The sequence below is a fragment of the Zootoca vivipara genome, chromosome 9 (genome assembly GCF_965207765.1).
Source record: "Zootoca vivipara chromosome 9, rZooViv2.hap1.1, whole genome shotgun sequence".
Lineage (NCBI taxonomy): Eukaryota > Metazoa > Chordata > Lepidosauria > Squamata > Lacertidae > Zootoca > Zootoca vivipara.
In genome coordinates, this window is record NC_142592.1 from 37,139,933 (window position 1) to 37,155,847 (window position 15,915).

The 15,915-nt window shown below is 42.5% G+C and overlaps 2 protein-coding genes across 3 annotated transcripts in view; one reads left to right on the forward strand and one right to left on the reverse strand.

Annotated features, from left to right (window-relative positions):
* HAL (histidine ammonia-lyase) overlaps positions 1 to 13,588 on the reverse strand; it is a 16,391-nt gene extending 2,803 nt beyond the window's left edge. Inside the window, exons 1-19 of one of the 2 annotated variants that reach the window (XR_015945832.1) lie at positions 13,233 to 13,588; positions 12,098 to 12,158; positions 11,910 to 11,937; positions 11,384 to 11,458; positions 11,076 to 11,148; positions 10,860 to 10,926; positions 10,615 to 10,652; positions 9,995 to 10,120; positions 9,361 to 9,500; positions 7,942 to 7,989; positions 6,955 to 7,102; positions 5,820 to 5,915; positions 4,786 to 4,844; positions 4,450 to 4,530; positions 3,545 to 3,610; positions 3,285 to 3,450; positions 2,292 to 2,491; positions 619 to 727; positions 433 to 502 (exon numbers count right to left, since the gene is read on the reverse strand). Coding sequence is in view for 1 of the 2 variants with exons in the window: in XM_035126864.3 (XP_034982755.3) it covers positions 433 to 502; positions 619 to 727; positions 2,292 to 2,426; positions 3,285 to 3,450; positions 3,545 to 3,610; positions 4,450 to 4,530; positions 4,786 to 4,844; positions 5,820 to 5,915; positions 6,955 to 7,102; positions 7,942 to 7,989; positions 9,361 to 9,500; positions 9,995 to 10,120; positions 10,615 to 10,652; positions 10,860 to 10,926; positions 11,076 to 11,148; positions 11,384 to 11,458; positions 11,910 to 11,937; positions 12,098 to 12,158; positions 13,233 to 13,479 (1,833 nt within the window). In the remaining variant the exon portion in view is untranslated. The remainder of the gene's footprint in view (positions 1 to 432; positions 503 to 618; positions 728 to 2,291; positions 2,492 to 3,284; positions 3,451 to 3,544; positions 3,611 to 4,449; positions 4,531 to 4,785; positions 4,845 to 5,819; positions 5,916 to 6,954; positions 7,103 to 7,941; positions 7,990 to 9,360; positions 9,501 to 9,994; positions 10,121 to 10,614; positions 10,653 to 10,859; positions 10,927 to 11,075; positions 11,149 to 11,383; positions 11,459 to 11,909; positions 11,938 to 12,097; positions 12,159 to 13,232) is intronic. The other variant, XM_035126864.3, reaches the window with a different exon arrangement.
* Positions 1 to 15,915, forward strand: part of SNRPF (small nuclear ribonucleoprotein polypeptide F) — a 72,433-nt gene that overhangs the window by 38,938 nt on the left and 17,580 nt on the right. The window lies entirely within an intron of this gene.

A 15,915-nucleotide genomic window follows, 5' to 3' on the forward strand; every position in this document is an offset into this window, starting at 1 on the left:
AATTATTTATTGTATTGTGTATTTATTGCATGTTTTCAATTTCTTTGATTTGCGAGCTGCTTTGAAAACCCTTCAGGGCTGAATAGTGGGGGGGGGGGATATTTGGAATAAAGAAGCATGGTCCAGCTACAATCCACCTTTCATTTTATGATAAACATGACTTGCTTCTCTAACCCCAATCGCACATGTTTGGAGGTAGACTTGAGGGGCTGAGCAAGTGTCATAAAGATATGGTTTCCTCCAACCTGTTTTCCTAGATAGCAAATTAAGTTTTCTTGGTACAAGATTGTTTTCCTTCCTCATAGAATGCCGGGATAAATCATAAGCATGAGGGCCCATATTATGCAGCAAGTAGCTAAACTCACAGAGGAACTTTTAAAAATCATGGAGTCTCCTCATCAGACTCCATTAGCTGCCAATGTCAACACTTGCCTTCTGATCCACAAGCAGTCTGTGCGCTGCCTCAATGTCTGGGGCCATGAAGCGATCTTTCATCCAGGGTCTGAAATGAGACAAATTGAACAACTTCTAAATCTGCTAGTAGTAGTGGTAAGTGGTTAATGTTTGGCCAATGTTCTCAGAAGTTACCGTCTCTGGGCAAGTGTTTGTTTGACATACCTGACAACAGAGCGCACAAGGTCATAGACTTTTTCCAATGGGGTCGTAGTTCTCAGGGGGCGTAGAAACTCAATGCCCTGGCATGCTGCAAGGAGTTCTACAGCCAATACTTGTAAACAAAAACAACATAGAAAACCATGGCAAATTCTGGTTATTTTTAAGATGTTCGATGTAAACAGATGAGGATGAGATCTTAGGACTAGTGCTCACCATCAAATGAGCACATTGTTAATATGGGTTGACTGGATATATGAAATGCAGAATCTGATATTTGAAATGGTTCTATGAATTTAGATGCAAGTAAAAGACTAAAGAAACTTAAATCTACTTTCCCATGGTGTGTGTTAATATTGTGGGCACTCTATGCAGATATATAGATGCACATGTGAACAATTATACAGTATACACACACAACACAAAAGCATGATATGAAAAGCATGCAAAGATTCTAGAACAGTTTTACTGAGTCAAGCCTTGAAGCCTTGGAAAGAGGAATTGTGATGCCAAGGTGGAGGTGAGGTTCTGCATCAAGGCAGAAGAATTAACTTCTCTCTGTGGCTTGGATTTCCTAAGTTCAGAAGTCAGATTAGTTTGCCTTACTGCCACAGGGGCCTAGGACTTGTCTGTCCATTCCCAACAGCAAGGGCTGGTGGACTGGCTGGCTGGGCTCCCTCGCCTGCCTGCCTGCCTGCTTGCTTGCTTGCTTGCTTTGAGGCTGCCTCAGCTCCTGACAACTTGGCCAGCCCCAGAGGCACCATTCACCTGCTGAGCTTGTAGCCAGGGTTGCTGCAACAAACAGCTGTGCAAGCCTTTGGGAGGCAGAGAAGCAAGAGAGCAACAAAGAAGGGAAGGAAGGAAAGAGGGACAGAGCCCCGTGTTGCCCATGGCACCCTAGGGTGCCACGACACACTGGTTGAAAACCACTGATCTATGCAATGAAGCACAATGAACCAGGATCTCTTCTTACAGTGTCAGTCTAAGAAATTTTGTTGCCTGAGTTGAAGTCCAAATACCCCAAATCCACTAGAGCCCCACATTTAGTTTAAAAATACATGTAGCAGCACTGACACCAATTCCTGCGTTCATCTATCTTCCCCTCAAGAAGCCAACCAAGGAAGGCTGCTCCACTCTGTTGTATTGCAGGGCCTTTCCTGATCTCTTAAATAGTTTTGGGGTGTGCATTAAGTCTCTTGCCATTCTGACCCTAAACACTTTGGCATGAAATAATGCAGGCAATTCTTAGTTATTGACAATCCACAGCAGCTCCTCTGTAATATTTTCTGAAATTATTTGTTCTTTATAATGTATATTTGTTCCTACTTATTATCATCTTATTTCTACAGGGTTTTTAAAATAAATAAATTGCAATATACATATATTTATGTATAAGCGTGAAATCCAGTCAAATGTATTTTTAAAACGCAAGCAATTCCCATTCGATTTCCATGAAGCTTACATCCAAGTCAGTGGGCTTCAGGTGGTATGAAACACTGCCCACATCCACACTATACATTTGAAACATATTTAAGCACATGGCTTCTCTTCTACCACAGAGCTACAATTCCCAGCACCCTTAACGAACCACAGTTCCCAGGATTCTTTGAGGGAAGCTCTATGCTTTCAGTGTGTGGCGTAGATGTGACCAACATACCCAGTTGTGCCTATGACTTTACCTTGTTCAACGTGCTCAATGACTTTGAGTGCTTTTCTCGCAGCCCATCCTCCCATGGAGACGTGGTCCTCTGTGGCGGCACTAGTTGAAAGAGTATCCACAGAAGACGGGTGGCACAAGGATTTGTTCTCGGAAACTGCAAAAGTCCGGTTTGAATAAATGGTAGCCTCTGAGGCAAACCACCATGTAAACAATGCCCCGCTTTGAGCAGCCGTCAGCAAGGGAAACAAGGAATCCAGAAACGCTTTTGTTAACAGTACTCTGTGCAGATCAGCAGCATAATATCAATATATAGCATCCATAAACCTTCTTTTCCCCCAATGTAGAGGACACTCCAAAAGTGCTCACATTGCCAAGGAGGAAGACAACAGGGGAGAGAAGCGTCCTCCATGCCCTGTATTTGTGCTTCCCATAAGCATCTGCCTGGATCAGATGAGCTTCTGGGTCTGACCTAACAGGGTTCTTTTTACATGCTCAAAGCTTCCTATACATTATCTCAGCAATGTTTATCACAGTAATGCTTACAGCAGCCCTGCAAGGTATCCTTGTGCTGCCAATGGGAGAGAGGCCAAGACTGTGAATTAGAGAATAAATGGGCAGAGAAGAGATTTAAACCAGAGACTTGGGCCATGTACACATTACGGTTAACTCTGGCTCCAGTGCGCTCCCTCCACTAAATTTTGAATCTGCGTACTCAGGACGTTAGGGGATATCTAGAGCTATCCTGTAGTTTCTTGTAATGTACTAATTGTGATTTATTTAAATGCCTTGGCATTTTAGAAATGACCTGGCTATTCCAGCAATTGAATTCGTGCCGGATCTAGGAATTAGGAGACACACCCCAAGTGTTATGGTCACGTGTATATAGCCCAAGACTCAAATACCTGAGCGGGAAATGCAAGAAGACTGGTCAGAGCAGCAGATTCACTCTGGGATATTGAGAGGTCCATGTATTCAATCCCTCTGGCAGCCCCTTCAATCACTTTGTACTCACCCAAGGATGCTGCTGTGCAGTGTGCAATCATGAATCCAGAGTTCAGGCCTCCTTCTGTGACTAAAAATGGCGGCAACTCACTGAGGGATGGGTTGCAGAGCCGTTCGATCCTCCTTTCACTAATTGCAGCAAGTTCATGGACCCCAATTGCAAGATAGTCCAGAGCCTGAAAGATATATATTGGTTTTTAGTGATAGTTTTTAAAGCCCTAAATTGTAAAAAGTAAAAATAAAAGGGGGGGGGAGTATGTTGTTAACTACCTTGGCAGGGTATTCACCATGGAAATTTCCTCCAGAAATTGTCTCCTTCCTCTCAGCAAAAACCATCTTAAGGAACACATTAAGGCTTCAGCAATAGTGAGGTTGGCCATAGCAAAGCCCAAGTTATTCATTTATTATTGAATTTGTTAGAACTATTTCTATTCTACTTTTCCATTACAAAAAAGGCACATGTTTAAACATGTTTTTTAAACCAATAATATATGATAACGAATATATTTATTTCCAGAGGGTCAACAAAATACTTTATTTTTCATCTGGACCACCAAACTGCAAGGTGTTCATATGGGACAGTGGAAGACCAGAGAGGGAGTTGATATAACTTTTTATAAAGTTTTTATATAAAGTTTTTATATAAAGTTGATATAACTTTTTATAAAGTTTTATAAAGTTTTTATATAAAGTTGATATAACTTGAGGCAGGGAGTTCCAAAGGCTAGGTGAGTGTGGTCACACACTCTCCCACATTCCTGCCAATCACACTCCAATGCTAATAGGTTATAGAGAAGACCTCTCTGTAGATCATAATGAGCAAATAGGCTCATATGGGAAGAGATGGTCCTGAAGGTATCCTTGTCCTAAGCTACAGGTATGTAGCCTTTGTATCAGAAGGAGGTGTGCATGCACACGAAAGCTCATACCAATAACAAACTTAGCTGGTCCCTAAGGTGCTACTGGAATGATTTTTTTTAAAAAAATTGTTTGTCCTAAGCTGTTTAGGTTATGGCTTTAAAGATGATAGGCTTCAGGTAAGTTAAGAACGATACGCTTTAAAACTTACAACCTAAATGCACAAGTATGCAAGATCAGCTCCTACAGAAACAATGAAAGCCACAGGCCCATATGGAACACTTGACTCAGGCAGCAGAATTATACAAAAAAGATACAGGATTGTCTGTTGCGCTGTTGAGTTCTGTGGTGATTATGTCCTTGACAAATGCTATTGTGTCATTTGCAATGCCATGAACCTAAAAGAAATTTCAAATATTAGCCACATATCCTGCATCTTTGTAAATTACTGTTTCAAATACAGACCTAATTTTATTTCTGTCCTGCTCCTGGGACCTCCAAGCTTTGCCCTTCCACGGTTCTAACTTTTGTTAACAAGAATAGAATTCAGCTCACTTGCAGATTAGAACCATTTTCTTTACATGTGGAAGTGATACCGTAATTGAGTTCCTGGCTACATCTGCCAGAACACCAAGTTTACATTCAAGCTTTACCTGAGGGCAGCAACGCAGTGTGTATGCATCTTGTACTCTATCACAAAATCGATGAGATTCTGCAACACAGCAAAATGAAAACTTATTATTTTAAGAAGAAGAAGAAAACATAGCAAGGTTACTATTTTAATACTAAACCTCTAGCGCCAAGTCAAAATATGATATTTGCCCTGGAGTATCACATGTTTGGATTTATGCGAAATGTTACAATCTGCTTCCACTTTTGTAGCTTATAGTGTATTCTGTTTTAAACATTTTACAACAAATGTTTGGTGCTGGAGGAGACTCTTGAGAGTCCCATGGACTGCAAGAAGATCAAACCTATCCATTCTGAAGGAAATCAGCCCTGAGTGCTCACTGGAAGGACAGATCGTGAAGCTGAGGCTCCAATACTTTGGCCACCTCATGAGAAGAGAAGAATCCTTGGAAAAGACCCTGATGTTGGGAAAGATTGAGGGCACTAGGAGAAGGGGAAGACAGAGGACGAGATGGTTGGACAGTGTTCCCGACGCTACGAACATGAATTTGACCAAACTGCGGGAGGCAGTGGAAGACAGGAGTGCCTGGCGTGCTCTGGTCCATGGGGTCACAAAGAGTCAGACACGACTAAACGACTAAACAACAATAACAACAACAACAAGATTTTTAAAAGAAAATGAAATGAGATTTGCACATTGTCAGGATGAAGTCTGACAGTTGGATATATTTAATGAACAAGTTCATTATTTTTTTTGGACTTTTTAGCAAGAAATGGGGGGGGGCAAAGTTCAAGGAAAGCCTTTCTGGTGACTGGACCAGTGCTGAAAAATATGTGGAAGGGGCTGAAACAATTACCCAACTGAAGAAGAGACATTCCTTTGGTTTCTTGGCCTTTAGCAAATTATACCCAGGACTTACATTATTTTTTCTTATATAGTACTTTTGAGGGCTAGATACAGCATTTTAAAAATAAACCGAGTTGAAATTATCAGATTGTTCCAGCTTCTTTTCTAAGCGAATATGCCAATTATGTATCACCTAAAATGGCCATTCACCTGCTATTTCAGAGGGATGGTGATCAGAATCTAAAAGTGACCTGAATCGAAAAGCCACCTCTATCTGCCCTCGATGTGGTCTCAGTGCATGAATATCTGTTTTAAAATAAAGACAGAGAGTTACAGCACAACACTTATCCCCTCTCTTCAAATTAAGGACAGTTTCGCAAGCAACACTTAGACAGGTGTTTTAAGCCAGGGACTATAGTTATGTGAAATATACAGCAAAATGTTAAATTCAAACGATAAAACTCTAAAATGTAGCCATATAATACATATGCAGCATTTTCCTGCTCCTTTGAAGAGATATGATCTGCAAGATATATAGGGCAAGTAGCATCTGCAACAAATGCTACAGTGTGGAGTGATTCTGGGCAGGATTCTAGCTAGCCATGCCCTTCCCAGTACAGTATATTCCATTGCCTCTCAGCCCATATCAGCTAACATTCTGTGACACTGAGCATGCTCAGTCTCTCTCGGTTACATTTGTTTTGGGTGGTTCTGCAAACTTTGTGGTTCTCCTAAGCCTACTGGTACATGGCTCTTATGTGTGGATGGCAACATTTTGGCTACTTAAGAATCCACACTTGGAGAATGAGAAGTTGGTACCTCGCTAGACGAATGCCTCACAAGACGAATTTTTCGCAAGACGAGTGCGTTTTGCGATTTCAATGGAGACTCGCAAGACGAAGTTTCCTATGGCGCGCTTCGCAAGACGAATTTTTTTCGTCCCATAGGGTGCCTCGCAAGACGATTTTTTTTTATTCGTCTTGCGAGGCACCCTATGGGAAACCGCACTTCAATGTGTTCCTATGGGAGCCCCTTTGCAAAATGATTTTTTCGCTATACGAAGCGACTCACGGGATGAATTAAATTCGTCTTGCGAGGCACCACTGTATATATGACCGGGCTTTAAAGCAGTATAGATCACTTAAACCGTTTTCCATAGGGCATAGCAGACACTAAAAGCAATGACGTCGGTAGTTCCTATGGTCACAATTCTGCTGGCACCGTGAAGATCAGAATCACATCATCACAGAAATGTGGGAGATGCGACAAAACAAATACCCAAAGCCCCAGATTTAAGTATGTTCTGTAAAAGTGACCCAGTAGCCTTAGAAAATGCAGTACCAACCAGTATCAAAAGCTCTTGTTGTGCCCTTCAAAACTTCTAGTGTGAGGGCAGCCACTATGTCAGCTTGTCTGGCAATTGCACTGGCCCTTTCAACTGCTTCACATCCTAGAGAAGTAATCATTTGAGTCCCGTTTATAAGAGCCAGGCCCTTCAAAGAAACAGAAAGCATTAATGTTCAGTGACTCTCTCTGTATAAAGAAAGACATGTGCATTTCCCCCCTCACCTCTCACAGGCAACGGCTGGGGGAAATAGGGACATTCCGGGATCAAATGAGAAGCTGGGATTGCTTTCGTAATTCTGGGACAGTCCCTGGAAAATGGGGATTTTGGAGTTTATGAACTTGACATCCATTGCTCCGCCCATGTTCGCCTCTGGCCCTGCCCACAATTGTGGCCACAGGAGTGAAAAAGATTCTCCCGACTTAAAGCCGCTTCACCGTAAAAGTGCCTTCTAGGGTACACTGTGAATTAGACATGCTCCCCTCACCATTACGATACCTGCCAAGGCACCCCAATTTGACTGGGACATCCCGGAATTATAGAAGCCACTCCAGCTTCTGATTAGATCCCATAATGTCCCGTTTTTGGTGCTGCTCTCTCTTGAGAGTCAGGTGTGACACCAAAAGATACGCATCTTTCACGCAAAAGGAGGAGGCTGAGGTGCAGCCCATGGAGGGGAAGGAGAGGGAGCTGCTGGTGGTGCAGGCCAGGCCACCACAGCTGATGGAGGAGAAGACAAAGACAGGGGAGGTGATGGGGAGGAGGAGGAGCCAGTTTGGGGCTTGCTGAAGGAGCTTGCTGGGGGTAACGGAGACAGGGGGCTGGGGCGGGGAAGCCCCAGCCGGCTCGCATGTGTGTTTGGCACTCAAAGATGTGCATCCCGATTTTAATCAGCAGAATATTGGAGGGTTTGTATGACATTGTCTAGCTACATAGTACATGCTTCTGCCTACTGGACCATTGCTGAGATTCTATGCATTTTATTACCTCTTTGGGCTTCAATGTAATTGGTTTCAGTCCATGAGCTTCTAGTACCTGTAAAACAGTATCAGTAACAAACTTATTGGGCTTATCTGTTGTTTCCCCATAAATATTTTTAACTACTCTACTGAGAAGGAAGATGCCCGAGCAGAATTGAAGAAGTGGCTTCAAGGATATTTCGACATCCATAGTTTTAAAAAAACTAATGGTTTAAATTAGTAGTAGTTTCAGTTCCATACATGGAATCCCACTTCTGCATTCTTTTAACATGCCCTTTCAGGCTCAAGCAGTTCCTCTAGTTTGCACCGGAAACAACATATTGGTTTTAGGAAGCCTCTCTCTATATTGCCTTACCAGCATAAAAATTAATTAAAAACAGGACCCCGTGTTTCCTTCTGAGCTGCAATTCTGTGCATGCTCACTTGGCAGTGAGTCCTAGTTAAATCAGTGGGGCATGCTTACTGTATAAGGAAACCTTACCACAGTTGCTGTCAGAATTCATTTATGTTCATCACTTGAAACCATTTGAAGTTAACAGACCCTTTGCTGGCAGAACGTTTCGGCTTCATAAAAGTTGTTCCGGAATTTGCATGCTAAGAATACACAAATCCTTTCCTTGGTCCATGGGTTACGGCACCTATATTAAAACTATGGTAGACATTGTGCAGGATCATTTGCTCGTGCTACCAGAAAATAATGAGCAGCACTCAGTCACTGTCACTGAACAACAGAAGGGTACCTTGCCACTCCCATCATGCTACAAAGCCAGCAAGACATTCTGGGTTCTACTGCTGTCTCTTTCAGTTCTTCAGCTTGCAGTTCTCCATACATACTGATCAGTAACGTTAGACTTAGAAACCTACCAAAAGACTGGATGCAATCCCAATCAAATTTTTGCTCTTGCACTCTTCCCTTTGGGGGGCGGGTGGGGAATTAAAGGTACACAGGTACAGAAATACCATTGCACATGCCCAGAATGGAAGAAAGTAAGTTGAAAGTGGGGAGTAGTGGTTGAAGGGAGAAGGCAGAAAATACAGATTAGAAACATTCCATCAAAGAACAAGTGGGCAATCTATGAAAACTCTAAGACTTTGTGGGAGGTGGGGGGGGGCAGCGGACAGTGTGTGGATGGTCACGTGCCACTCATGCACACATTAAAAATAAGTTCTGAACATTCAGTTTGTGACACAAAGCCCTCATATGTCTCCCTGTTGCACATCTGTTATAATTGGTCAATAACTTTGCCCCATTAAAATCTAGGACTGAGACCCAACATTTACTTATAGGATTGCATTGCAAGAATCCTAAATTTATTACAAATCATTAACCCGCAAAGCATCAGAACAAACCAGCCCTCTTCACCTTCCACCATTCTCATGAATGCTTCAGCAAACCAAAAGGAACCAGCGGAGCATTTTCTCTTACATATTTTGCATCAGCCCATCCACTCTTTGGTGACCACATCTTCCCTTCTCCTATGAGTCCCAGAGCAAGATGGGAAAGAGGTGCTAAGTCTCCACTGGCTCCAACAGTCCCTTGCTCAGGAATGTAGGGCAGGCAGGATGCTATAAGAACAGGAGGGCGAGGGAGAAGCAGACCCTGGTTACAGAAATACACATACCATAATTCATCCTGCCCCTTGAAATTTAGCAGTAAGTTTTACTCCCAGTGACCAGAAGGAGTGCCTTATGCAAACCAAACTTGCCCGTTGCCTTTCATAGCTACAACACACTCTATTGACCACCAATATCTCAAATGGCACTGCCCCTTTCAAGGAGACAATCCACAACACATTGCATAGGACCTGCCTCTCTTGGAAAGTATATTCTGAAATCAATCTCCCTTTAGAAGCTGCAGGTGCAAGTCAAACTGCACCGCACGGGATGTCAGCTCCTCTCTTTGCACAGATCTAGGTACAACAGGGGAAGTTGCTGCATTTTTTTTGGCACAAAGATACAAAATTGGTTTTTTGATTGGGGCTTCATCCCCTTTCAAAATTATGCCTATTGCACTGAAAGCTAAACCCTGCAAAAATTTGGCATAGCACAGATCACATTACCGTTAAATGCTTCAATGACTTGGTGAAGAGTTTCTAGAGATATTCCACTGTATCCTTTTGCTAAGACATTGATCCTTAGAGCTAAGAGCATACGAGATCTCTCTGGAATCAAAGGCTTCCCAACACCTGCAAGGATAAACAACCACCTCAGTATAGCCTATAATAAATCATAGGAAATAAATAAATAAATAAATATTTATTTATTTATTTATAGCCCGCCCATCTGGCTGGGTTTGCCCAGCCTCTCTGGGCGGCTTCCAACAAAACAGTAAAATACAATAATCTATTAATCATTAAAAGCTTCCCTAAACACGACTGCCTTCAGATATCTCCTAAAAATCTGGTAGTTGTTGTTCTCTTTGACATCTGGTGGAAGGGCGTTTCACAGGGCGGGCGCCACTACCGAGAAGGCCCTCTGCCTGGTTCCCTGTAACTTGGCTTCTCACAGCGAGGGAACCGCCAGAAGGCCCTCGGCACTGGATCTTAGTGTCCGGGCTGAACGATGGGGGTGGAGACGCTCCTTCAGGTATTCTGAACTGAGGCTGTTTAGGGCTTTAAAGGTCAGCACCAACACTTTGAATTGTGCTTGGAAAGCATCTGGAAGACCTGCTCTTCCTTACCTGCAGAATGTGACCGAACCAAATTCACTTGAAGTTCCCTCAGAGAGAGAGAGAAAGAAAGAACACAGTACAATTAGTTCCAACTGCAGGCAAAATATAAAATTTATTGCAAAAACTGAACAAATAAAATTTTAGACAGAACTTTTACCCAATGGAAAGTAACCTCACTAAATAAAACATTGTTAGAATCTGTTTGGCTGCATTTTCTTATAGGTTTCTTTTGTAAATTTTAAAAAGAGGCATACCATAGCTTGCTGTTTGGAATAACAGTTCGTGCAAACTTCCCAAAACCTGTAGTAATTCCATAGACAACTGAAAGAAGAATGATAAAACAAATGCTTCACTTGCATTTTTTTAATAAAAAAATTTGTAATTGAATATATGCAATCACTTTTACATATATTGCAGTATCCCAACTGCTCACACCCAATTTTTAAAAATGTAAAGTAATTAATGGTTACCTCTCTGTTCCTTTAGAATACTTTCAATAACATCTCTTGATTCTCTGACTTTAGTTTCAGCTTCAGGGGTTAACTAGAAATAAAATTGTCTTTATATATATTTTTATTTCGAGCTGAAGTGCAAATAAAGTATCTACAGGGGTGCTGTCACTGTAGGACATTTGGGCAGAGGTCTAGGACCTCACTCAGGAAAAGGGCCCCCAGATACAAGGCTGGCTAAAAGAGGAGGGGTGTCAAAGGTCCAGGGTCTAAAATCATCTAAATTTCACCCCTGGGTATTTTAGAGTTATAATCTTTCCAGTACTCACCTTAATCTTATACAGCCCCTTTCCTAAATTGACTAAATCCTGTGTTGTCAAATGGTTCCCATCTACATAAATATACTGTATAAAAGAACAGCATTAGAACAAGAGAATATGACATGGATAAACGTAAATAACCAGTTGCGCTATGTGGACACAGTATTTATGTCTCTCTGTACAGTCAGTGTTGCTACAATGGGAATATCTCATTTTCACATGCTAAAAGTGTTTAAAAGAACTATTGCAGTTAATTTTTTTCCAGAAGTTCAAAAATCTGTGACTATGTTGCATGTTGCATTACAGAACTGATTTTTTAAAAAAATTCTATTTCGTTACTATTTATTGTGCAGCACAAGCCTGTTAATGTTTACTCAGAAGTAAATCCCACCATGTTAAATAGGAGTACAGACACATAGCATTTAGCACAGTATATATAGCAGGCGTATAACTTTAACACATAGGGAGGAGAATTTAGGACAATGAAAGACGTAATTCAAACACCAGTTCTTCATAAGTTACTCTTCCTCCATACCTGTTCTGGTTCTCGATATTTACTATATCTGAAGCGCAGCATAGGAAAATATATAATGTAATACAAGATCATTTAGATTTCAGTCCACATTTGCAGGTATAGGAGAGACAACATGTAAAAACTAAGTGCCCCCGACTTATGAGGCCTCAGAAAAACAATAGGCCACCACCACATTTTAATAAGGATACAAATGAACACCTTCTGGCTGTGATGGAATGAAGTCTGGGGACATTACATCTCCTTGTATCACTGAAAGGAAAGAGGGACAACCATCTTTTGTCATTTTGTTTATTCTCTGGCCAGTGTAGTTATGCTTTCACAGGCTTTCCCTGTAATCAGAAGTGTATTTTGCTAAGCATTTGGAATCGCTCCTAAATGTCTTTATTCCATTTTCCCCACATGAGAAGTGGCTCAGTGGTACTCTGGGAAACCATCTGCTCTACATGCCTAAATGTCCCAAGTTTAATCTCTGGCATCTCCAAGAGGGACTGGGAACTGCCTGACACTCCAAAGAGTAGCTGCTGGTCGGTGTAGACAATCCTGGCAAGATGAGCCTGTTGTCCGACTTGGTGTGAGGCAGCTTCCCGAGTCTCTTTGCACTTCTGATTTCTAACCAGCAACTCCAGTATGTAAGCAACATATCAATGAGGCCTGAATGTGATCAATCTATTATATGATTCATATCAGCGGGGGTGCCTGCTGCTTTACAGCAGAAGCCGAAAGACCCACAAGCTACTGCTTCAAAGACCCTATCAACTAATTTACATATGGCATTGAGCTGGAAACAAGGAAAAAATAACACAGCACAAAATGGAAGCAATTGCTTCTTTTCTTCCTCTACAGCAGATATCCCCAAACTTCGGCCCTCCAGACGTTTTGGACTACAATTCCCATCTTCCCTGACCACTGGTCCTGTTAGCTAGGGATCATGGGAGTTGTAGGCCAAAACATCTGGAGGGCCACAGTTTGGGGATGCCTGCTCTACAGTATTTGCTGTAGTCAAAGTATGGGATGTTACGGTTAATGAGGCGCAGAAGACACCCTAGCTTAAGTCCAATGTATACATGTGGAGTTTTCTTTCGGCCTACCAGCATGGAAAATAGAAATGGCGCTCTAAGCAACCCTTGTGAAAATAACTGGCTGAAATACTGCACGCTTAAAATGCATGCTAGTCCCCCCTAGACATTGATGCATTCGGAGAGACTTCCCATCACAATATCAAAACATTTTCATTGTTTCCTGCCAAGCGGTTCCCTTTGTGAACTTCTCCTTAATATGTGCAAACATTGCAACTCGTGGCGTCTGGTCTTCCGCTTTACTTACCAACTTCCACAAATTCATTGTCCTCGAGGGCATCTTCCAAAGTATCGTCGTGATCCAGCAATCCAAGGCCTTTGCAACGGCGAACGTAGAATTGTACTTCCTCCACAGAATCAAAGCCTCCATTGTCAGGCTTGTTTTTCATGTAACGCCTCACGGCTTCTTTCCCCAGCCACCTCACTGTGTTTGCGCCACTTCGGCAAGGCACGGCAAGCCATTCCCCTCGGACATGCACTGTATACCTTGGCATGCTTGTCCTCCGTCTGGGCTCGTGCCTCCACTGCAGAGGGCCGGTGTGAGCACCGCATAGGTGTGCAATCTGCAGCACATGCCACCTGACTGAATTCCACTGTCCCAATCAGAAAAGGCCAAAAAGCTACCCACCCACCCACCCGAAAGTTCCCTCACTCTGCAAACAAGCATGTGTATTTAAGCCAAATATCAAATCACACACACACGGGTGACACACCACTATCACAACAAAGCAATGAGGAAACGGGAAAAGACAAATCCAAAGCTATGTACACATTGGCATTTATTCCGGACTCAGCCCACTCCCACATCCATACTCTAACCTTGCCCTACTAAGTTCACTATAGAACTTCATCTCCTGATAAGTTCGGCAAACAAGCCATTTTCAGTTTTAGGAAGATGCTTCAAATGTTTTTCATTGGGGGCAGGGATCATGATTGAACCTGACCCATGGACCCTTCCAAAAAATTGTTATTTAAGCAGCAGTTGACATTTTTGCTGCTTCCTGATAGCCAATATGGCTCTACTGCCTTTATCCATTACAGTCAGACCCCATGTTGCGTCCGCTGCGAGTTGCGTCTTTTTCATGATACGAACACGGTGGACCCAGAAGTGTTTACTTCCGGGTTTAGCCACACGCGCATGCGCAGAAGCGTTGTGTGCTTCACGCATGCACAGAAGCGCTGCTCGGGTTGCAGACTTTTCGGGGTGCGAACGGCACCCCTGAATGGATCGGGTCCACAACCCGAGGTACCACTGTACAGTGGTACCTTGGTTTACAACCATAATCTGTTCCGGAAGTCCATTTGTAAACCAAAACAGGTTGTAACCCAAGGCAATGGGGCCTCCCAAAAATTTTTGTTTGTAATCCAAAAAAATGTGTTGTAATCCAAAAAAAGGTTGCAAACCGGGACACGCACTTCCGGATTTGACGTGTTTGTAATCCAAAACATATGCAAACGAAGATGTATGCAAACCAAGGTACCACTGTACTTTATTGTTTTTATTCATAGATTGCAAGTCAGGAATGTGGATCACTTTTTCAGTTTAAGAGTTATTCCCCCCCCTCCGCTCCTGCCTTATAGGAAGTCTTCAGGGGGCCACATTGACAATAGTGGGCAGATAAATCTGTTGCCCTTGCACAGCAGGTTGCATTTAAGCCTCAGCCTCTCTCTCTCACTCCCCACCCCACACCTCTCAATCCACCTGAGCAAGAGGAATTATCATAGTTCAAGGACACACTCCAGCTAGGCAAAAGCAATGGTGAAAGGTTTACCATGCTTGTTACAAGCCATGCTGAAGGTTCTGCAGAGCCATCTGGCAAGGTGAAAAATCTCAAAAATCAAGACAAAAAAATGGCAGCACTGGAGCTGGGTTCCGCATGTGCACTGGAAAGAAGTCAGTGAGCATGGGAATGTCATTACTGTATTCACCATCAAAGTCAGAGCTGGTGGGTGTCTTTCTTACATGCTATGTGCATTACTAGTTTGAAAGTGGAAGAGACTGCATGCCAGCACGACGTTTCATCACAAAGGGACAAATGTAATAGCCTCAAGGACTCCAGTCTTCTCTCTGCTGTTCCATCCCCAACACTACTTATGTCCCCGGTAGTAGATGCTACCCTTGGACACATCTCATGCTTCTCAGCCTGTGGCACCACTTATAGCAGCCAGCATGTTTAGCAAACCATACATGCCACTGCACACTGTTATCAAGAAGATGGGACAAGCTGCAGAAATGCGATCTACTATTTATTACTTCTATGAGCTACTGCAATCCCAGCTACAAAATCAGCACTAGTCAACCATGGCAACTTAACAACCTTTAGACTTCAGCAACCTGAATAAGAGTCGTTTGTAGTTGGGCTAACTGTATTAATCATTAATTCAGATGTGTCTTTTGGGCACTGTATTGCGTAAGTATACATGGTTGCTCTCACTGAACTGCTCTTAACTTAGGCAATTTCTGACTAAGTTGTTTTTATATCTGATTAAGTTGCTTTCATGCCTGTTGGTACTTAAAAGACCTTGAACATTTATGTAGCACTTTCAGGTCTTAAATGTTATTGCTATTTCATACTTGCTTGTTGTTAGCCACTCAGAGTTCTGTAGACAAGGTAATTTAAGTAACAAATATGGCAGAATTCAGATAATATGCATTTCCAAAACAGCAGCAAAGTGATGTCGCCATTATTTATTTTAAAAAATAAAACCTCAATTAAGAACATTCAGGGTGGCTTACATACGACAAAACAGATTAAGTCACCTCCATGGAGAGAACATGACAAATGGAGTTCAGAAACTTAACTGCTTTGTCGTTCAGTGTTAAGGTCTCTGAGAGGGGTGGAGAATGGGCAGCCTTGAGACTAGATCAGGCCTGTAGAACCTTCTGATTCAGGCCATGGTCCCTTTCACAACAGAGCATGGTGGAAAGT